The 22,724-nt window shown below is 42.9% G+C and overlaps 1 protein-coding gene and 1 long non-coding RNA gene across 4 annotated transcripts in view; both read left to right on the top strand.

Moving 5' to 3' along the window:
- Positions 1 to 873: 873 nt before the first annotated feature.
- LOC308589180 overlaps positions 874 to 22,724 on the top strand; it is a 59,685-nt gene continuing 37,834 nt past the window's right edge. The window contains exon 1 of the long non-coding RNA XR_014009133.1: positions 874 to 957. This is a non-coding gene — a long non-coding RNA (uncharacterized lncRNA). The remainder of the gene's footprint in view (positions 958 to 22,724) is intronic.
- B4GALT4 (beta-1,4-galactosyltransferase 4) overlaps positions 8,771 to 22,724 on the top strand; it is a 30,115-nt gene continuing 16,161 nt past the window's right edge. Inside the window, exons 1-5 of one of the 3 annotated variants that reach the window (XM_081198004.1) lie at positions 8,771 to 9,070; positions 13,605 to 13,785; positions 13,883 to 14,002; positions 17,513 to 17,982; positions 19,528 to 19,760. In XM_081198004.1, the coding sequence (XP_081054130.1) occupies positions 17,712 to 17,982; positions 19,528 to 19,760 (504 nt within the window). In that variant the 5' untranslated portion in view covers positions 8,771 to 9,070; positions 13,605 to 13,785; positions 13,883 to 14,002; positions 17,513 to 17,711. Of the gene's footprint in view, positions 9,071 to 13,604; positions 13,786 to 13,882; positions 14,032 to 17,512; positions 17,983 to 19,527; positions 19,761 to 22,724 lie in introns of all 3 variants that reach the window. The other 2 variants (XM_081198005.1, XM_081198003.1) reach the window with 2 other exon arrangements.

The following is a 22,724-nucleotide window of genomic DNA, read 5'->3' as shown; positions in this document are numbered from 1 at the left end:
TGATAAGCGAACAGTTTCTGATTAGCAGTACTTTATATTTCAATAGGGTCTTTCATCCCAGAATTATGAAGTATTTACGTCAAACAAGCTAGATTCTATGGCTAGGGAAATTTAAATAGGCGAACTATGAGGAACAAGCATTATATCTGCCTTGGAATATCTCTCTCTAAAATTCCCTTGCATTGTTCACATCAATTAAGTTGTTAGCAGTGCTAACAACCTCAATGTCTCTGACAATTCATAGTAGATCAAAGTACTGATGGCTGTGCTAGTCCTACAGAGATAGCAATGCAAAAATCAGCTAAATGATCTATTTTATTGGACCAGTCAGTAACCTAATGGTGATGCACAAACTTCTCTGTGTCAAAATAAATATTAAACAACTAAAGTGCATTCATTTCAGTTTCTGTGTGTGTTTAAGCTGCATATTAGGTATGGACAGAAGGCAGGCATGACAGAAGACAGGCATTTCTTCAGCGCCAGTGGTGGGAGCAAGCCTGGGTACGTAATATGTTGAATGGTCCTTAGCTCAAAAGTAAAAAATAAAAACAGCTTGCAAAATGTTGACTCAGTAGGTCCCAATTTGTTTCTGTCAGCAACAATATGAGATATGCTTTGACATGGCCGAGAAACAGCACAGGGCAGGGCATTTGCACCATAAACACACATTTTAAATGGTATTCCATTTTGTTGTGTACAGTGGTACCTCGGGTTAAGTTCTTAATTCGTTCCGGAGGTCCGTTCTTAACCTGAAACTGTTCTTAACTTGAAGACCACTTTAGCTAATGGGGCCTCCTGCTGCCCCCACGCCGCCGGAGCACGATTTCTGTTCCCATCCTGAAGCAAAGTTCTTAACCTGAGGTAATATTTCTGGGTTAGTGGAGTCTGTAACCTGAAGCATATGTAACCTGAAGCGTATGTAACCCGAGATACCACTGTATTGTGTTTTGAATTGTTGTGACCAGCTTCCAAGTTCATGTACGATGATAGGGCAGTGATATAAACCTTGTTTATTTAGAAGTTCAGCTTTCGTTGCTGAGTTTGCTTAATGTTGCAGGATAAAACATTGATAGGTTTACACATTAATAAGCTTTTGACTAGGGTGCGGGCACATGCTGTTGTGTGTTCTTGGGTGGGAAATGGGTCGAATGGTCATAGTTTCATAGAAAGCCAAGTGTGGTATAGTGGTTAGAGTGTTGGACTAGGACTTGAGAGACCAGGGTTCAAATCCCCACTTGGACATGAGGTGAAGGCACATCAGGTCCCCAAACAGCACACTAGGTCTCAATCTTCAGCAGTGGACTGATAGGTTCTAGTGAGATAACATTTCACCCTCTTCTGTTGCAACAGCAAGCATGTAGCACCTCTGCTTGGGAAGAGACAAAAATTGAAGAAAGGAATGCTCCCTTGTCCTCTGCTTTATAGGTAATCATAAAAGGGCTTCATTTGGTCTTGATGATTTGTACAAACTGCACTGGGTTTCCATGCTGTGATATTTGTAATGTTTATTGCTGAGACTTCAGCTGGGTAAGTGCCGAACGACTCTGCTCAACCAATCAAGCAATGAATATTGCTTTACCACCATGGCTCCACAGCCACTAGAGTGGCTTTTAGGATGATAGTGGTCTGCTTGATTGAAAGCCACAAATGTATTTCTAGAAAAGAAAAAGGGCCCATTTGATTCTGTTTCAAAGATACAGAGAGACTTACATGCACTCCAAAAACCTAAATCGTTCACTCCTAGTTTTTTGTCTGTTTGATGTGCATTAATATACTATGAAAGTAGCTGAAGAGTATGTACTGATGCAGTCCAAAATATTATTCAGAAGCGTGACCATAAAAACAGTATCAAGACATATTCAAAGGTTAGGCTTTTCCAGGACAATGGATGGATAACAGCTATTGAGAAATGCTGTTGTTTGATGCATTATCCCTTCACCAGCTTCCGTCCAATTAAAAAAATTAAGCTGTGGTTCCATGGAGATGCAAACATTTGAGACACCCCTTGCATGTGTGTGGACACCCACAGGTGACACCTTCATTGTTTGGGGGGCGGGGTTTGCAGACGTGGGACAACAAATCAGGTAATGAGCATTGCGTGAACTACCTCCTCACCTTCTCTCCAGTATGTACAAGTAGATATGCGACTTGCTCAAATACAGTGCAGGGAAAACGACCTTGCTGCATCTCAAGCTGCTAATATGTTGCACAGCCTCAGTCTCCAAGTGTATTAAACCACAGAATTGTAGAGCTGGAATTGTTCCTGAGGGTCAACTAGTCCAACCTCCTTAATTCAGGAATCTCAACTAAATCATACATGACAGATGGCCATCTATCCTCTGCTTAAGAACCCCAAAGGAAGGAAAGTCCACCACCTCTTGTGGAAGTCAGTTCCACTGTCAAACAGCTCTTACTTGCTTTGGAAGAGATAACAGGGATGTCAGCTGTACCCTCACCCCTTCCTGTGGAGCAGGAAGCCTCAGTGGAAGCTTTGATCAGTTGATAGAGGAGGCAGAACAGGACCTGGCAGTGACTGAATGGGAGCCAGTCTTGTTGCCTAGAACCAGAGGCACAGTCTTGTTGCCTAGAACCAGGCACTGCTTTTGGAGATGAGATCACACCCACCCACCCTGACAGAGCATGTGTTTGCAACCTCAGCATTCCTCCAAGGCCTTGTCTTTAAAAGCTTGGCAAGAAGGGCAGGGCAGCTTGTTGGGACACCTGCACCGCTTCTGTCCAGTTCTGAACTTCTTGCCTTGCTCCTGAACTGTAACCCCTGAGCCTTGTGTCTGCTGCTGAGCCAGCATCATTACCTGCTGAAAGAAATGTATTTTTCTTACCTGCAAGCAAGAGCCTCTGTCTGCATGTATTGGGTGGGAGCTAAGACATGCCATGAGATTGGCTGTCTATTTTCGCCTGGCCTCCAACCTAGAGGATTATAGGCTATGGCCTGTGGATCTCCCTGCAGTTTACTCTCCTGGTGAATTATTCTGGTGTGCTCTAATACCCGATTCACAGGAGTCCTGATTCAACAACACCTGACAAGGACTGAGAGAACTTTCCATGCAAGAATGGGCAGGAGGCTACACTGAAACCTGTGAGTCTGGTACACATCTCATAAGCTGTTTCTTCCTCAGCAAAGATATTTGAGCTCAGGGGGCCCCATGTAGGCAAAGGGGTCCAGTTACCAATACAGTGGTGCCTCGCAAGACGAAAATAATTCGTTCCGCGAGTCTTTTAGTCTTGCAATGTTTTTCGTCTTGCGAAGCACGGTCCGTCGCAACTGCGCCTCTTCAAGCGGCTTTAAGAAAAAAGCGCAAGACGTTTTCGTCTTGCGAAGCAAGCCCATAGGGAAATTCGTCTAGCGAAGCAACGCAAAACCAAAAAACCCTTTCGTCTAGCGAGTTTTTCGTCTAGCGAGGCATTCGTCTTGCGGGGCACCACTGTACAAGCTTGTAGACTGACTCTCAGGACATCTACTGATGTATAAAGAGCACCCTGAACTTCACTTTCCTTCTGGTTGATAGTGACCTCTGTGGTAAGCATTATCAAGGCAGCCTTGAGTATGTAAAGAATCTCCACATCAGGTGGCATACTGGAACAGGAAATAAAAAATGCAATGATATTTATTCTCAGAAGAAAGGCCGGTGCTGTTTTCATGAAATCACTAGCAGAGTGTAATTTAAGGAGCTTGGTGTACAGATATGAAGTTTACATTAACACTCTGAAGGTCAAATAAGCATGCAAGGTCAAATAATTATATACCTAATTGATTAAAAGAGTACAGATTACATTACTTCACTTCAAAATGTCTACATTCAGAGACAGGTTGCAGTCATTGGACTTGTATTTAGGTCTTTTGTTTGGACAAAGGTTGCTTAAGACATTTGATCATTTTAGCTTCTGTTTGTTGTGCTGCTAGTACTATGAGTTTATTATAAAAGGCTTGCAAATGCTAATTTACAGTTAGTAAGTAATGCATGTTCCATCATGAAGCTGACAAACCAATCCAAACTTTTGCCCTAAGACATCCCATAACTAAAATACCCCCACGGGAGCTTGGGCCATGGTTGAACTGCCTCTTATAAATTTGTTTCCTATGGTTCTCCAACAATCAAAATCTCTAATAAAATATGTTTTAAGGCAGTATAGTGAGTCAAGAGCAATTGCTCAAGGTACATTGAAATTTCCAGTATTTATTGGTGCTAAGCTTGTAGGATTCCTTTGTATATATTACTTTTCTATGAAACCTTTCTATGAGTGTCACTAAAATATGTAAGTTTTCAAAAAAATTAGGTTTGTACAAGTATTCAGGGACATGATGAAAAGCCACTGCTAAAAATAATTGCAATATGCCTTTTATTCTCAAGCACAATGACATGGTCTTGATAAAAACTATTTATGAAAGAAAAAAAATCCCTATGCACATGCAACATCTTCATTTAAAGGTCCATTCCTGGGATGCCAGCAAGATTTCACTCTCATAACTCATCACCTTAAAATTAAAGCATGTGAAATATTTCAGTTATTTCATAGACGGGTAAACTGAGCCATGGAGAGGCCAGTGAGCTGTTTAAGATTACAGAGTCATTAATGTTGCCAAGAATAACAGCCAAAGGTTACAGATTCCTATCTGTCCTCCTTGTTGGTACACTAATTATTCCTGTTGTTTTTGTTTATAAAAGGAATTTAGTTTAATAAACTCTTAAACAGGAAATATGAGATTGTCATTATAAACCACTGGACTATTAAACACCAAAGTTCATAATATACAACATTTTCAGATAGGAGAAAATTGGACTTGACAAATAAGCCATGAAAACTGGAGATCAACTGGAGAATAGCTTGGGAGACAAAAATAAAAGTGAAATTAAATCTAATTTCAAAACAAGAAGAATGGATGCCCCTGCTGTGGAGACTTCTTACCTTCCTTAATGAGACTTTACGAAGTGCCCTTTTTAGGATGTTAACAGACAAAAGGGCTCATATTTACTATCTTCATGGCTGAAGAAGAATTTGAAGCCGGGTTCACCTGCTCAAAAATCCAGCATTAGCCCCAACACAATTTTTGACTAGGGTCATATGACTAGGGTCATATTTCAAAAAGTGAAAATCCGGACACAAAAGTTGTTGAGCCAAAAAATCAACACTTCTGATGTTTGAAGGACGAATCCTGCCTATGTCTGGGAAATTCCAGATGTATGGCAGCCCCATCTATGACCATCGGTATAGCTCTGAGTATCACGTTTTGTTTTTTAAAAAAGAAATGAAGTTGAAAAACCCTACCTGGTATGTTAACACACAGCAGACCAAAAAAAATGAAAAATAAAAAAAGACAAAAGGGAAAAAATGGGGACCAAAGGTGGACAAACTGACCCAGAAAGAGCACAATGTATCTTTTATCAGAGGTACTACCCCTCCTCTGACACCTCAAACTCTCCATTGAAACACTAATAATTTCCCGGACGCATCCAGTCAACCTCTTGTGGTTAATTCTAATAAGCAAAGTTGAGCAAGGCAAGGGTCAAGGGGGTGGCTAGTTGGCAACACTCCTTTATGAGTTATGAGGTTACAAAAATGTACAGTGGTACAGCGGGTTACATATGCGTCAGGTTACATACGCTTCAGATTACAGACTCTGCTAACCCAGAAATATTACCTCGGATTAAGAACTTTGCTTCAGGATGAGAACAGAAATCGTGCTCTGGCGGTGCAGCAGCAGCAGGAGGTCCCATTAGCTAAAGTGGTGCTTCAGGTTAAGAACAGTTTCAGGTTAAGAACGGACCTCCAGAACGAATTAAGTACTTAACCCGAGGTACCACTGTATAGGCAAATTGGCACATAGAATGAATTAATAACCTGTGACATTTAAAAAAAAGAGATTAAAATTAATTTTTAAGGCACTTGGGGACTGAGTGGACCATCCTTCCTGTTATAGTACTAAAGTTTAATAACTGTAGTTGCATAAGTAGCAATAAAAAAGGGGCTGGAGGTTGTATTCCCACCCCCCTCCCACCATGCACAATTTCATGACTTATTTTAAAATAATGTTTTGGACTACAATCCACAGGGAAATATTATTCTTAACAATCATGTTATAGCACTTTCTAATCTATGAAGTGGTTATTTACATGCTGTTTAATGATGCATTTATCTTTAGCAGTTTCTCATAATGTATGTTTGACATGGATATATGTCAGAGATGCATGCAGAACATTTGACTAACGATTTAGTTATATCCGAGCCAATTACTATCTCGTTTAGTTTAACTGCCTGAGTAGTCCTCAGGGCTTTATATACATTGGTATTCAGGATCAATTATATCTCTGGCAGGTTTACCACAAATTAGTTTTGTGCTGCAAACAGAAGCAAATCCACAGATTAGTTTTTAAATTAGGACAACATCTGAAGGGCTACAGATTCCTTACTCTTGGTTTATGTGAAATGCCTGGTGGGATCTCTAGATTTATGTGACACTGTGAAATGTAGCAGAAACGTGAGTCATATAAATCAATTGGCAGAGGTGTAGCTGTGTAGAGTCTTGCAGAGTCGACACCTCCCCAAAATACACCTGGTTCACCCCACACGTTCATCTTTTCAGAGCTATATTTGGGGGAGGGGGTCATTTTGTTGCTGCTGTAAATAATTGGCAATCAGAAATTCTTGTCAATCTACTAATCATCCAGAGGATATTCTGCTTGCCCTGTTTTAGAGTTTTCAGGTAAGATTCGTATAAATCAGTTAGTTAGCACCACCTAGTGTTTGATTGTGTTTTTAAATATATACGTATGTATCATGCATCTTCTCCTGCCAACCTAGCAATTTGAAAGCACGTGCAAAGTGCAAGTAGATAAATAGGTACCACTCCAGCAGGAGGGTAAACGGCGTTTCTGTGAGCTGCTCTGGTTCGCTAGAAGTGACTTAGTCATGCTGGCCACATGACCCAGAAGCTGTACGCCGGCTCCCTCAGCCAATAAAGCGAGATGAGCGCCACAACCCCAGAGTCGGTCACGACTGGACCTAACGGTCAGGGGTCCCTTTACTTTATCATGCATGTTGCTTTGGGTAAGATTAGATCTAAGCTGGTGATTATGAGTCTTGGATCTGAATCTTTACATCACCTGCCTCTAGAGTCCCCTGCTACATCCCTAGGACTCTGATCCTTATCCTTTAGCACCACCCTTATTTTATGTATGCCACTACATCAAAAACACTACAAGTGCGTTGTGTATGTTTTAAAAGGCTGTTGCTTGGTAAAAATAAATAAATAAATAAATAAATAAATAAATAAATAAATAAATAAATAATAAGAAAGATGTGACTTACACCATAACTGTAAAGTAGGGTATAGGAATAAGTTTTCCAAGTGCCAAAAGTTAAAAGAAAATCTCTAAACTAAAATCTCTTCTACCATGCACATTCCTTGTTGTTGGCATATATGTGCATATGAGGCTTAAATCAATTTGCCCTGAAAGGTCGGCAGTGCAGTTAATTAAAACTTGCTTTCACACTTCTACTGTAGGTATTGTATTAACAAATGTCATATGTTGGATAAATAGAATAAGCGAGACAACTGGTGCATCTTGGAAAGCTGTTTTTATGGTACCTGTCTTTAGAAATGTTTTAAATAAATAATTACATAAAGTCGATACAGCCTTAGTAAGAAAATTGTGCCAAATTACCTAGTGAACCCATCAGTGCATAGGACAACTGGCTGCAACATTTATTTATTTAATTTAAATGTATATGCTGCTTTTCCATGCAAATATGATCAAAGCAGCTCTCGACACAACAAAGATGCAAGTCGATACATAACGACTATAACCATCAAATACTGAAGAACTTCAAAGCATAGCATGGTGATCCAAATAACTCAGTTTGAGTATACAGTATGAACATCATATTTTAAGGTTGTTGTAAAATAAGCTATAAAGGATTGAAACGTCAGTTAATTATAAATAATCATTCCAACCCAATCACATACCAACAATAATAAAACCATTGCGGCCTGTGTTTTGTTAGCCCCAAAATGGAAAACGGGCGAGGTCCCAACCGAAGAATAATAGGAACTCAAGTTGACAGAATATGCTTGCAGACATAACATATAGAATAAGCGAACAAGAAGAACATACATTCAGAGAAGATTGGAAAACGTTTATTGAATATATGGGAAATAATTGTGTAAAGCTGAAAACGCTGGCAGCATTAAGATAAATTCAACAGTGTCAATAAGTTTTGATGGATGTAATAATGGAATACTGAATGGTATAGTTTCTGTAAAATATGCAGTGATTTATGATAGGTAAAATAAACCACGGAAAGAGGAGGGAAGTGACTGATATTGTAAGGATGTTTAAATGAGTACTTTAAATTGTAAAACAAAAATTAATTATATATCATAAAAGCAGCTGCCACTTCAAGTTACTGAATACAGGGAAAACATATCACCACTATTATTTTAATATGGCTTCATTTGGTGTTATGTCATAGGCTGAAGAAGTCCTATGTCAATCGAGGACATCTGTTGGAGGAGAATCGACAAGGTCACGGTTGTCTGTAGTTGGGAATGTTTGGATGGTCTATGGTCCTAAGCTTATGGGGTGCAATTTCAACATAGAGACAGAAGAGGAGCCCTTGAAAGGAGACGCTAAGCGCGCTAACCAGGACGCACCGTTACTTGCGCGCGCGCGAGAGAGACGCCGGGCCTCGTTTCCAGGCAACTGTAGCGGGGGTGGGGTGGTGGGGTGGGCAAAGCTCCGTGACGCTCTATCTGCCGGGAGGAATCTCTCTATGGTAATCGGAGGCGGCCGTTCCGTCCGTGTCTCTGTGGTTGGCGGGGGATTTGGGTTGATACCCGAAGCCCCGTGTAACCGCCGGACCAGAGGCGCCCGGGCGGGCGGCGCGTGAAGGAGCCCCGTGGCACCTCGGCCCGCTTCCCGCGTACCAGCTTCCTGCGTAGGAGCAGCGGCCTCTCCAGGGAGCGGGGAAGGGATGCTCTGGGGCTGCCCGAGCCCGCGAGCGCTTTCTCGGGCGTAAAACCCCCGCTGTGGTCGGCGGACCTCCTCCGAAGGTAAATGGACAGCCGGAGCCCCCTGAGCGCGGCGGGACTTGCCTGTGAGGAGACCGGCTGCGGCGGGGGCGGCGTGGCGGGGCAGCGGGTTTAGGGACGCACCGTTCGGTCGAAGTGTCCGGGGTTTTGGGGGTGGGGGTGGCGAGTAAGACCAGGCATCTTGGGGAGTAAGTAGCGCAGCCTGGCGCTTTTCAAGCCGGAGGTGCGTAAAATGCGCGTCTCACAACACAAGTAGCGCTGCTCCATAGGGGCAGGGGAGGAAGGGGCTCTTGGCGTTTGGAAGGGTCCTCACAGGAGATCCTGCTATACCTGGGTGGTATATAAAACGCCCAGTGGAAACGAAAGAGTGTTTAATGCATTTTCTCTCTGTGTGTTTTAAAACAGAACTCTATACAGTGGTACCTCGGGTTCCATACGCTTCAGGTTCCATATGCTTCAGGTTACAGACTCCGTTAACCCAGAAATAGTGCTTCAGGTTAAGAACTTTGCTTCAGGATGAGAATAGAAACCGTGCAGCAGCGGCGCGGCAGCAGCAGGAGGCCCCATTAGCTAAAGTGGTGTTTCAGGTTAAGAACAGTTTCAGATTAAGAACGGACCTCCGGAACGAATTAGGTACGTAACCCAAGGTACCACTGTAGAGCACATGTTTTTTTTCTACTTCCTCTCAGTTCTCATAAAGCTCTGGTTGGGAAAGTGCATGGACTTGGGTGGCTGCCAGGGGGAAATTCAAGGAATGCACCTGGAATGCTGTGAATCTGTACACAAGGCTTAGGTTGATGGCTGCCTCGAAAAGGGAGGCTTGTCTGGGAGGCGGCTGCCCGGAGTCCCATACAGCTGTTTGTCTCTGTCAGGTCTCTCCTTTAAGGAGGCCACAGAGGTGTGTGAGCCGGATGACAACCATTTGAGGTAGGTTACGCTAGAGTGAGAGTGGATGATTTACCCCGGGCTACTCAGTGAGCTTTATATATGAATGGGGATTTGAACCTGATCCTCTGGTCCTGGAATAGGGTACCTTTTTCAACTCAAAGGATGTGTTTCCTTGTGGGCAACCTGAGGATTGCGTGCCCCTGGTGCGTGGGGCAGGGACCAAAATAGGTGGGGCAGGTATGCACCCTTGCCTTTGTACAGTTGGCTACAAGCTAGGCATGCAAAACTCAAGAGGTTTCTTACATGCACAACTCAGCATCCTCTGTTTGGACAAGCAGGAAGCATTATACTTTAAGGACCCATTCTAGCCAGGCAAAAACACTCAAGGAAGAGCAGGGTCAGTGTGTGTTATGGCCTTGGGAGACTCCCAAGGGCCATATGGAAAAGACTGGAGAGCTGCATTTGGCCCCTAGACCTAAGTTTTCTCAGCACTGCACCCAGCTGGCTGAATGATCCTTTTACTCCAGAAGTCGCTCATCTGCACTGTTACGTGCTATTAAAAACTATGTGTTAAAACAGTTTACATTGGATGATTAATCTCATTTTTTGTTGACATTTGCAGAAATAAATTTGATACTTGAGCTTAACTTCTATAAAGCGTAGTTACTTTTATTAGTAAATACAATTCCAACATTTGATACTTTACATTCTAGAATAGGGACAACGCCCATAATCCCCAATCATTGATTTACTTACACTTAGCAGCTGTGGCCTTTTCTCCCTCCTTTCCCCCTTCCCTCTTTCCTCTATTACGGTAGTTGCTTTCATTTTCACTTCAAAAGATCACCATTACATTGCCAATGTGATTCTCCTTAGGTAAGTTTGCAATCCTGTTGGACTGTCAGTGAAAAGCACCAGTCAGTGAAAAGCACCATGGGGAGACAGGGAGAGTTATTCCTATCTCTCACTTCCTCCTGCAAGTTCCTTTTAGGGGCCAAATCATACTTCGTTTTAATCATGCTTTTTGAAAAGTGCACCAGGTGTTGCTGTTTCTTTATTTTGAAGAATAAAAAGAAGCCTTGGATTCGGGGGCAATATGAATTGAGCTCACAACAAAGTCTGTCACACTGGTTTCCTACGCCTTCTCATCCCCCCTCCTGCTGCTGTTTGCTCTGAAAGATGCTGAGCCAGTTTGACACAACTGAAGTGTGCTTTGCTTTGACAGAAGGATTGTGCAGTTTGAGTTGTGCTCCTCTACCTGAAAACTATCTGGAGCAAAGTCCTGGCCATTTTCTTTAGTAACCCCAGTCTTTGAAGTTGGCAGCAGGACCAAAATGGGCAGTGGCTACAAGGTGAAGTTGCAAGCGGTGAAAATGAAAGGAAGAGAGGGCTCTTTAGGGTTGTTGCTACTAACCTTGCCTTATAGCCCCACCGTATGCATCATTATGTGGCAGCACCAGGGAATGCACCAGGATTAGGATTGCAGCTGTTGTACATCAAATGAGTGCTGACAGTGCCTCAACAGACAGGAGACGGAAGTTCAGAGCCTGCTATTTAATTTGCTGCCTCTCCCATACCAGCATGGGTCTTTTTATTGCTCCCTTTTATTGCTGAAACTTAATGAGTGTTTGTGCACAGGAGTTGCTGCACCTCTTTTAATTGAACCAACTTCTAATTAATTTTCTGGATGCAATCATCACCTGAGGAAATAATTTGTCTCGATATGTGTGGCTGACTTTTTCTTTGGTTTTGCTAATAGAAACTGCCTTGCTCTCTGGCATCTGCAAGGTACACTGCTTTTTCTCACCAGGGCAGCAGTTCCAAAAGATAGTGCAAGATTCCCAGAATGATTTGGATCCTTTGCTTTCCAACTCCCAGAAGCAGGATATTTATATACTCAGAAAGTTGCTTTATCACATTTGAAGTTAATATTAGTAATTGCTCTAAGTGTTGGAGCCAAGCCAGAAAAATTTAATGATGCCCGAAGCCGCACATAAATGAATAGAATATGCTTGGATTACAACTAACCAGCCTCATTGATTTCAATGGAGCAAGAACAGATTACTGTACTTTTCCTAAATGAAGGTCACTGTTTAAGCACCTACAGCACCACTAGCTGGAAGCTGTAGGAGGACAAAGGGAGATTACATTGTCCACTTGACACCTATTATCCAGAGTCTGTTGTCTTATCCGGCATAGGGAATTTCAGTAATTATGCCTAGTGTGCAGAAGGCAGCAGAAAAAGTGTTTCTTTTCCTTTATAGACTGGCAAACAGATCATAAAACTAGAGTTTATTACTACTTGTCAGAGGACATCTGAAATTCTAGATTTCCTAAGCACGAAGGGGGAGGAAGCATTTCCTAGGATATATCATAAGTTTAGATTGAAACAAGAATGACTGTTAATTGTTAAATGGCTATAAAGTGATTTTTGGGGGGTGAATGAACCAACTTAAACAAGACAGATGCTAGTAATGCAGCTGCATTGTGGTGCTCAGATCACATATAAACTCAAGCGTTAACCTGGTTAAAGCCTGGTTGAAATTCTGCTCCTATGCATTCATTTGAATCCTCAGGTTTCATTTCCAGACCAGATTATGCAAACTGTTTGTTACAAACATGTTGGACTTCCTGGGCAACTTGCTTCTTCTATAACTGTTGAATTTGGGAGCACTTTGGCTGCTAAAACTCCTTAGCAGGGTTTGTAACATGTAAGTGAAGAAGCAAAGTGCAGGGTAAGGAGGGTGGGAATCTGCTATTCCTATGCTGGGGTGGCATTGATTGAGCTCAGAGAAGACCTATTGAAATTAATGGACCTAACTTAGTCATGTTGATTAATTTCATTGTGTCTACTAAGTAAAATTTAGTTGATTCCCACTCTGGTCTTTATATGCTGCTTCCCTTTTCATGTTTATAGACCAGAAACGTAGGAAGCTGACCTTATTCTGAGTCACACCACTGGTTCATTGAGTTCTGTATTGTCCACTACCTGACTAGCCGCTGCTCTCCATGGTTTAAGGCAGGGAACCTTCTTACCCCTTCTTGAAGACACCGGAGATTGTACTTTGGGCTGTTTGCATTCAAAGTACATGTCTGATTACTGTTATAAAAAAAACCAGCTCTTCTCCAAACTGGTTTTATTTATTATTAACCCAGGAGCTATTCTGTGTGGGTGGCATATATGGTACATTTAACTCACAAAGAAATTGGTGGTATATCTTGAAGCTGGGACAGCTCACTTGGTAGAGCATGAGACTCCTACCCTCAGGGTTGTGGGTTCAAGCCTCACATTGGGCAAAATGACCTCAGGGTCATGAACATTGGGCAAAAGATTCCTGCATTGCAGGGGGTTGGGCTAGATGACCCTCGTAATCCCTTCCAGCTCTACAGTTCTGTGATCTATGACTTCCTACAAAGGCAGAGAAACCTGCAGGACAGAAATAAAACTGGCCTTGTATGTTTTGGCAACCGATTTTGTGAGGCCACTTTTGCACAGGCATCTGTGAGTGTTTCCCTGCTCCAGCTCTCCAGAATTTCCCTGATGTTACTTCTTTTCACATCTTGCTAGAAAGAAAAGAGAAATGGTGGGAGGAATTAAATGTCTCGGAAGGGGTGAGGGAGTGGCTTTCTAACAGGGGAAGGCTGAAACTGTTGACTTTTCTTTCAGTGGCTCCTGCAGTTTTGAGCAGACTCCTCCTGAATCCCTGAGAGGCAACAGAGGTTCCTTTATGGTGTGGGGTTTCAGGTCTGAAAAGTGCCCTGCCACTTGGCACTGGAGCCCTCGTAGCTGCGATAAGGACAAAACAGCTTCACCGCAGCAGGAAGAGGAGCAGCGGTGGCAGGATCAAGTAAGTCTAAGGGGCTCGCTTTCTCTTGGCTCAAACAACAGGAAGGAAACGGGAGCGAGTGGATGAGTTGTATCTTTGACTCGAGTCTCTGTTGCAGGCTGAATGGACCAGGCTAAATGGGAGCTTGATCACGTTTACTCCAGGGGAAGGATTTTCAGCGTAGAGAGCAAGAAGGACAGCTGAAGCCATATTAGAAATGATGAAAGTCGGGAAAGGGGTGAATTTAAAAGCATTCATTGAACTCAGGTCTTAGTTCTTTCACTTTCAGGTTATCTCTTGTCGGTATTTTCAGCTGACCTTGCCTTCAGGGTTTTTTTTTAGGTAGAAGTGTATCTGCCTGCATGTGTAAGGAATGCAAATGAACTTAGTCTGTGCTTTCCAGCATTTTCTGATGTTCTCCTAAAATTTCCTTTGGGAGCATAGGAAGCTGCTTTATACTAAGTCAGACTCTTAGTCCATCCAGCTCCCAATTGAACTGACTGGCAGCTTCTCTCCAGTCTTACCTGGAGATGCTGGGGATTAAACCTAAGGCCTTCTGCATGCAAAGTTAATGCTCTGTTATATTTATTACATCATCTTTTCCCCTTACAGGGACTTAAGGTGGCTTACAAATTAAAATAAGAACAGCTGAAAGTGGGGTGGGGTGGGGGTGGATTAATTAAAAAACCACATACAGATAATTGCAATAAAAACAGCATGGCCCAGTCAGTACAGTCATACCTCATGCTGCGTCCGCTTCAGGTTACGTGTTTTCGTGTTATGTCCCACGGCAACCCGGAAGTACCAGAACGGGTTACTTCCGGGTTTTGCCGCATGCACAGAAGCGCTAAATCGCGCCGTGCGCAGATGTGGCACTTCATGCTTGTGTCAGTTCTGTGTTACGGACTGGCCTCTGGAACGGATCCCGTCCGTAACAGGAGGTTCCGCTATGTCTTATTTCGTGCTTGCACCACATGTCTTTCTGTATGGGATATCCTAACACAGAAGCGGGGAACCCAAGGCTTGGGTGCTTCTTTGTCTGGCCCTTGGGACTTTCCCCAGGCTGCACCCTCACCGGCCCTGCCCTGCCCTGCCCTCTCCTTGAGTGCCTGGGTGGACGTGTGTGCGCACGTAGAAAGCTCTGAATTGTTCTTTTGCTGGAATTTAGCCTTCTGTACAAATCTGAGAGTCACATCTGTTGCCTCATCCCCCCTTTTGCCACCCAGCTCTGACATTTGGCATCCAGAAGGTTGCCTGCAAGACTATGCAGCCCCTGGACTGAAAAACCGTTCCCCTCTCCCACTTTATACATTTATTTATGCAGTGTCTTTGTGTCTGTGATTTTCAAATGCTTAAAATGGGCCATTGGTTACTGGGGACAAAAACACAGGTCATTTCCATTCAATGGTATATATCAACACCAAGTCAATACAGAACCTTGCAGTCTCCTATTTGCAGCCATTTCTCAATACACAAAGACACCATTGCTGTATATAATTGTGAATAAATAAATGAGCATTACTGCCAAAGCTGGAGTCCATAGTTAATACTGGAAAACAACAAAACACCGTCGGATAATATATCCTATACTTGCATTGTAGCTACACCATGTCCTGAGGTCTCACGATCACAGTGCCTTTTCGCCATATTGCTTATTTTGAATGTGTATTAACACTATTATTTATTATCTGCCCTTCACCCTAAGGTATCATGGTGGGTTACAACAATTTAAAAATACATTAAAAATGGTTAAACAAAAACATACAATTACAAGAAAAAAATTACAAAACATAGTGAACCCTGAAACTACACATCTCATGAGTTGGTGGTATGGAAAAATGTTCTTTTTGTCATCTTTCCTTGTATATTCCACTTGCTTAGTTTGTTGCAGGTTTGTTGCATAGCATTATTTGCTTAGAGGGCAGGTGCGAATTATAGTTTGCTGGTTTTAGAGCTTGCCACAAACTTGTAACTTTAACAAGTGGAAACAAGATACTTCATGTGAGAAACTGTCCATGCAATGGCTTAATTCTTGTGCTTTTTTATTTTCCTATCCCTGTTGCATATTTAATCACTTTCTACAACTTTTTTAAAATTTCTGCTTAGTTGATTTTGCACTTTTTAACCCCAATGTATTTATCCCCTTATTTTTCCTGCATCAGTTGTTTGGCACATAGCATTGCAAAGATGCATTCCTCAAAATCACGCACCTTGCCTATCTACCAGACATCAGATCATATATTCAGAGTACATGCTTCAGCCTCCCTACTTCCTTTTTGCATAGCTGTTTGCTGAGCTGAGACTGAAATGCCATGCTTGAACTTGCAGATTGAACAATGTGTGTGTGTGTGTGCGTGTGTGTGTTTAGCATTTAATGAGCTTATTTTTTACACATCTGCATTGCATTTCTCCTACTGTTGTGTTAATAATGTACTTGCAGGGGGAGGAACCATTGGTGACTTGCCCTATTCTAATGCTACCTTGTCATCTTAGGATGATATGGCTGATGAGGAGAAGCGGGGGGGGGGGGATTTTTAAGGCTGCTTTCAAATGTATATGAAAATAGGAGTCCGCATGTGTTTTGGTTCCATGGAATGAGTCTGGCTTCCCTTTACCTTTCCTGCATATGATTGTTTAAACGTGCAATCATATTGTGCCCAATTTTTCTATTTAGGCTTAAAAACTATTCCGGGGAGATGTGAGGGAGTTTTGTGCCGCAGGTGTCCAGCTAATAAGCACTCTTTCATCTTTTCTTTTTAAAGCTGAGATAACTTGTTGCCCCTGGGCTGGGTCCCCAGCAAGAAAACTGTCCACCTGACAACTATTTATTTTAAATCATAGTATGCCACCTTTCACCAAAATGATTACAAGTTGGTTTACCTGCTACTCCCCCCCTCCCCCGCAATTAAAAAAAAGTTGCCCACCACAGGAGTATATCTCCTGTTTTTATGTACTACAACTCCCATTATCCCTGAACATTAGTTGTGATGGAACCGATAGACCAAAATATCTGGAGGGCACCAAGATGGGAAGACTGCTTTAAACTCTACCTGACCCAGAGTGGTTTTATTGAATCACCCAAGAAAAGGGGAGTTCATACATTTCTTGAACAGCTTGTAACTTGTGACCACTTCAGGCAAAAAGATGCCTGCATTGGAGGAGGTTGAATTAGATGACCCTTGTGGTCCCTTCCAACTCTGCACTTCTATGATTTCAGGTTCTTAGGTAATTCATATGTTTCTTGAGCAGCATTTATAGTAATTGGTTGCTATAACATCTCTTCTCAACTAAATAGACTCTGTATTCATTGGGGGCATAATCCAAAACCTCCACTCATGCAGCCCACATGCCCTCTTGCCCCACAGAATATAGGAACACAGGAAGCTTCCTTATACCAGGTGACTCTCCACCTACCCTAGTTGTCTATCTAGCAGCTGTCCAGGCTGTTAGGTAGAGGGGTCTTTCCTACTCTAGTCATCCTCTCTTGCCAGGGATCTTCTGAATGCAAAAATACGCTCTGTCACTGAGCTATGGTTTCTTCAAACTGCTTCCTTAACACTTGGGAAATTAAGATTTTATCTGTGTATGAAGCTTACAGTTTTGGAGCTTGTTTTATTACAGAGGGAAGAAGAAAACCCCACTTTCCCACAGCCTGTGTATTTTGGTTTCACAGCCTTTGCACAGTGCTTCTGTTTAAAGTTTGGAGGGGTGATGGCATAGAATGACCTTTTCGTCTCTCTCTGAACAGGTCGACTCTTGTAATGCCTGCCTTCCGCTTATCGTTCAGCTAGAAAGACATGAGTTCAAAAGTCAGAGGAGACTTGTCAGAATGCGGCGTCACAGAACTCCTTGTTTCGTCTTGACTTTCCTGCTCTCCTCAAAGTGCACTGTGACAAGGAGACGTCAAGGACAGTGTTGAGGGAGCAGCGTATAAACCAGGCAAGGCCATGGGCTTGAGCTATGCCAGCCTTCGCGTCTCCTACAAGCTCAAGCTGCTCATTCTATTCACCTTGTGTGTCTTATTGGTGGGCTGGGCCACTTCCACTTACTTAGTGGATGCCGTGCACGAAACTCCAAGAGCAAAAAGCATCGTGGGGAGTTTCCGAAAACCAACCACTATCACAGAGGAGCAAACGGAAAATCCAGACAAGAGCACCATGCCTACTGTGAAACTGCCCATAATGAGGCCCCCGTGTCCCTCTCTGTCTCCGTATCTGCGTAAGTTGATCCATGTTTTCCAATCTCAGTCTTAAAGCAAGACTTCATGGATTTTGTGGCTTTAGCTAAGAAGTCTAAGAGGGGAGGATTCCCTCCCCCCCAAAAAAAAATCCTTAAGGCATCGGGGCGGGGGGGAGACTTCAGGCTTGTGTGCCTAATCAGGCCTGCCAGGCCTCCCCATTGGACCTGCAAGGCTGATTTGACCAAGCCATATCCACCTGCCATACCCCAATGTTATACAAGGTGTTGGGAGTGAGGCAGGTAAAGTTGCAGCTGTGCCAAAAAGGAGATTGCGTCTGCAGAGCCCTGTGTATAGTGCTCTGTGTGGTTCTTGCAAGCCACCAATGATCAGGTGATTGGTGGAGCTAGCAGGGAGCTGTCCATTAGGCTTTGAAGCCCCAACTATCAACAGATTGTCAGGGCTTCAAAGAGCTGTGCAGGGCTCTCTGCAAACACCAATGATCAGCTGATTGTCAGGGCTGCAGGCCTCATGGGATGAAAACAGGTCAACTGGTGTCATTGTGATGTCAGGTGACTGACATGTGGACAGTCCCTCCCACCTTTCACATTTGGCCCACAGTAGGTGGCGGAGATAGGGATCCAGCCTGCTGTCCAGATCCAGTTCCTATCCCTGTCTTAAGGAGAATTTGTCATTTGCACATAGATGAGAAAACACTTGTAGCTTGTAAAAATCAGCATTCTGTTTTCCTCTTGGCGTTACATTTCTCCGTCTGACATATCTTCTAGTACTATTCAAAAACATGATTCATATGTCACAGTTCTGTGGCTGAATCCTATGCCAACAAATATTAGAATTCAATGGAGATCCTTTGAGAAATTTCCATTTCTGTGCTGAAACTTGTGAGATGGCAGCCAACAGTGCTAATGTGAGCATCTCCTCCATAATCGAGGCACCCCACATAATTCCACTATTCAGATATTGCTGGACCAAGTGGAAAAGCTATTCCTGTACCACACCAATAATGTATGAGTCTGACCTTAATAACAGGGATGGTGAACTTAGAATCATAGAATCATAGAGTTGGAAGAGACCACAAGGGCCATCGAGTCCAACCCCCTGCCAAGCAGGAAACTTGTGGTCGTCTTACCTTCCACTGCTTTACAATTTTAGCAGAGTTCCATTTATGGTTTGCAGTTACTAGTTCCCAGTTTTGGGGTTATGTTTCTAGCCTGCTCTTAGGATTATGGTACAGAGTCAAAGGTAGGAGCCCCCGGGAACCTCTGGATGGAAGGCCTAATTGACAGCTGACCACGCTGAGGAAGAATATTGCTTGCCCGCCCCCAATCATCCTCCCCTTTCCCCTTAAGTATCTTAAAGAGTAGCTTGCTGGCCAAATCTAGCTACTTACAAAAGATTTTAGTGTATAGTTCCAAGTTTAAAAAACAAAGCATCAAATAAACCTCCTCAGTCTCCGAAATGGCTTCGCAAATTCCTAAGCATTTAAGTTAATTTGCTCTTACGACTTACAGCAGCTGTGTTTATAGTTTACGAAGATGAGACTGAAGTCATGCCTTTTCCCATAGGAGGCCCTAGCAAGCTTTTCTTTAAGGCATCTCTCACCCTGGAGGAGGTGCAGAAAGAGAATCCTCGAGTGTCAAAGGGACGCCATCGCCCAGAAGGCTGCTTAGCTCAGCAACGTGTCGCAATATTGATTCCACATCGCAACCGAGAGAAGCACCTGTTGTACCTGCTGGAGCACCTTCACCCATTTCTGCAGCGGCAGCAGCTGGACTATGGCATTTATATCATCCACCAGGTGGGTCCATACAAAACATCTGCAGCTAGAGATGAGGGGTGAATCCAAACCTTCCTGCCCCGTGGTTGTGTCTAGAGGTCTTTTGACTGTTGTGTCTGTTTGTGCAATTGGGGATCAGAACACTGCTTCAGGCACATTCCACATCATTTCCCCCAGTCCTGATACAAATCCATATCAGTGTGTTACCAGCGGTTAGGAGTCCCCATGTGCACCGGTCCTGATGAGTTTCGTCTTCTGCTGCAAGAGCTTAAAGCAGATCAGATGAATTAAGCGGAGCGGGTGGCAAATTAACTTTATGCACTGTTGGTAGAGCATTGTTCTCAAAGCTGCCAGGCTTGAGAAATGTGTCTTGCTCAAATAATTGCCTGTTTGTGTCCTGGGGCTTGGCTCGCGTTTTCGTGTGTGCCTGACTTCCTTCGGCTATGCTTGGTGAAGTTCCCTTGCACTCACTGCTTTAGAGGTGGTGGTTTTTGTAAAGAATAAAATGTTCTTTGGCCTTCACCTTCCTTGAGCGCAAAATGTGGCAGCATTTATAGCAGTAGAGACACACATTCTTGGCTCACGCTTCACGTTTCATAAGTCAGTCTCCTATTAATAAATAATACGTTATCGAGTCAATTTTTTATTTTTTAAAAAAGGATTACAGTGGAAACTGGAGATGGTACATCTGGGTCTCTTGCCCTCTAGAGCTGCTTTACCTATCCATTATTTTATTGGCTGCTCCTGTTCCTAGGCTTGTAAGCTACATGGATCAAGATGGGGTGAGAGGGGTATAATGCAGCCACATCGCTGTAGCAAAGCAGGTTTGGGTCTGGTCAGGGCTTGGATAGGAGGCTTGGGAATCCCACGTCCACCACCTTGAGTTCCATGATGGATGTAATACTCTTAAGTAGACCAAATTGACATTGGTTTGATGCTCTTTTGTACACAATTACATTCTGGCTTAGTGAGAACCTAAATGAGGAATGTGATAACCATTTCCAAATCTCCTGGAATAATACAAATTATTGGGGCTAGGGGATGAGAGTTCCATTCCTTAAACTGCACCAGTCTTCTGCTCAGAAGTAATATTTGCACATGTATTCGTCATCTAATCAGGCAAGGTGGGCTAAATTTTTAGATACATTGAAGTACCGTGTTTTTCGCTCCACAAGACGCACCTAGTTTTTGGAGGAGGAAAACAAGAAAAAAAATATTCTGAATCTCAGAAGCTAGAACAGCAAGAAGGGATCACTATGCAGTGAAAGCAGCAATCCCTCTTGCTGTTCTGGCTTCTGGGATAGCTGCGCAGCCTGCATGTGCTCCATAAGACGCACACACATTTCCCCTTACTTTTTAGGAGGGAAAAAGGGAGTCTTAAAGAGCAAAAAATACGGTATGTTGCAAGTGCTGTACACTTGGCTAGAACTAATTCCTTAAGGGCTGACTTTCCACTTTCCACTGACATTCTACACAGCGATCCTGGCATCTCCAGGTAGGCCTAAGGAAGACCCTTGTCTGAAGCTGTGAAGAACTGCTTCCAAGTCATTGTAGGCCTGGACTGGAGAACCTCTGGCCTGGGGGACAAATGTGACCCTCAGACCTCTACCCAGGTCTATCCCAGCTTCACACCCTTCTTGAGTTTGTTTGCCTGGCTGGAATGTATCCTTAAACTCAGAAGAACATCTGAAGGCAGCCTTGTATAGGGATCTTTTTATTGTTTAATGTTTTATTATGTTTTTATATAAGCTAGAAGCCACTCAGAGTGGCTGGGGCAACCCAGTCAGATGGGCGGGGTAGTAATAGTAGTGGTAGTAGTAATAATATAAAATATGCCTCTTGCTCATCTGGATGGAGGATAAAATGAGAGTGTGAATGTGTGTAGAAACTACCCTACTATACAAGGGTAGGGTTTTCATTTCATTTTCACCGAGGCATTACGTTTTCCCTTTGGCCCTGCCCCTACTGACACCTGGCCCTTGAAAGGCTGCCCAGGAACAAATGTGGCTCTTGAGTTCAAAGATTCCTTTCCCCTGTTGGAGACAATACTGGACCACCTGTCCTTTTGCAGCACCTGCTTTTTGCCTGAAGCTGCCTAGAGTCTCAAGTTCAGTGCTGAAGTGACAACTTGCTTCATCTTGGCAGTCTCAGTCTAATTTAAAACAAAAGCAGCTAATAGTATGCCATTAATATTCATTTGTCAATACTTGGTTTTTATAAAACCAGCTCTGTATGAAAGAGAAAAGAGGAGCTCTTTTTTCCTTTTAAGAAGGCTTTTCATCTTTTATTCATTTCCTGTTTGCCTGGTGAATGCTATTCCGGAAGAGTTCTGAATGCTTTTGTGAGTGTCTCTGTTCTCCATAAGAAAGTGTACACATCCTTGCCATTATAACAGGCTTTAGGTTGCTGAAGGAGTTTCTCTCAATGTTAAAAGAGAGAAGGAAAATATGTATTTTTTATATATGTTTGTAGAAGAATAAGTGGGGGCAAAACAATATTGTCTGTTACACAGAAAGGAAATTAATATTCAATTTAAAATCTTCTTTTATTGTAGAGTGAATGAAATATGGCCAATGCTAGTGAACTTTACAATGCAAAATATAAGTTTGAGGCTGCAGTCCTAATTATTCTTACTAGTGAATAAGCCCCATTGAACACAGTGGGACTTACTTCTGGGTAAACAAGCAAATGATTAATATTGTCATTCCAAGAAAGGAGTCCATACCCCTGTATTTTAAAACTTAAGTTGCAAACTGAATACTAAATGTTTAAATTATCATACCTCTGTTGTAGTCAGTGACCATGGGTTGTGGAGATCTTTCCCAGAAACTTAACAATTCTGTTATAAGGTAAACAAGTAAAACTACAAGAACAAAAAATAAAATTTCCAATTTAGCCCAAGACCTAGGTAAAAACAACCACAAGACATTTGAATAGATTAAGCAGCCAATAGTCTTAGCAATAGTTCAGATGGAAGAGCTACTG

Source organism: Podarcis bocagei, assembly GCF_964188305.1.
Source record: "Podarcis bocagei genome assembly, chromosome: 6".
Lineage (NCBI taxonomy): Eukaryota > Metazoa > Chordata > Lepidosauria > Squamata > Lacertidae > Podarcis > Podarcis bocagei.
The sequence above is the reverse complement of the archived record's forward strand: the minus strand, read 5'-3'. Positions and strand labels throughout refer to the sequence as shown.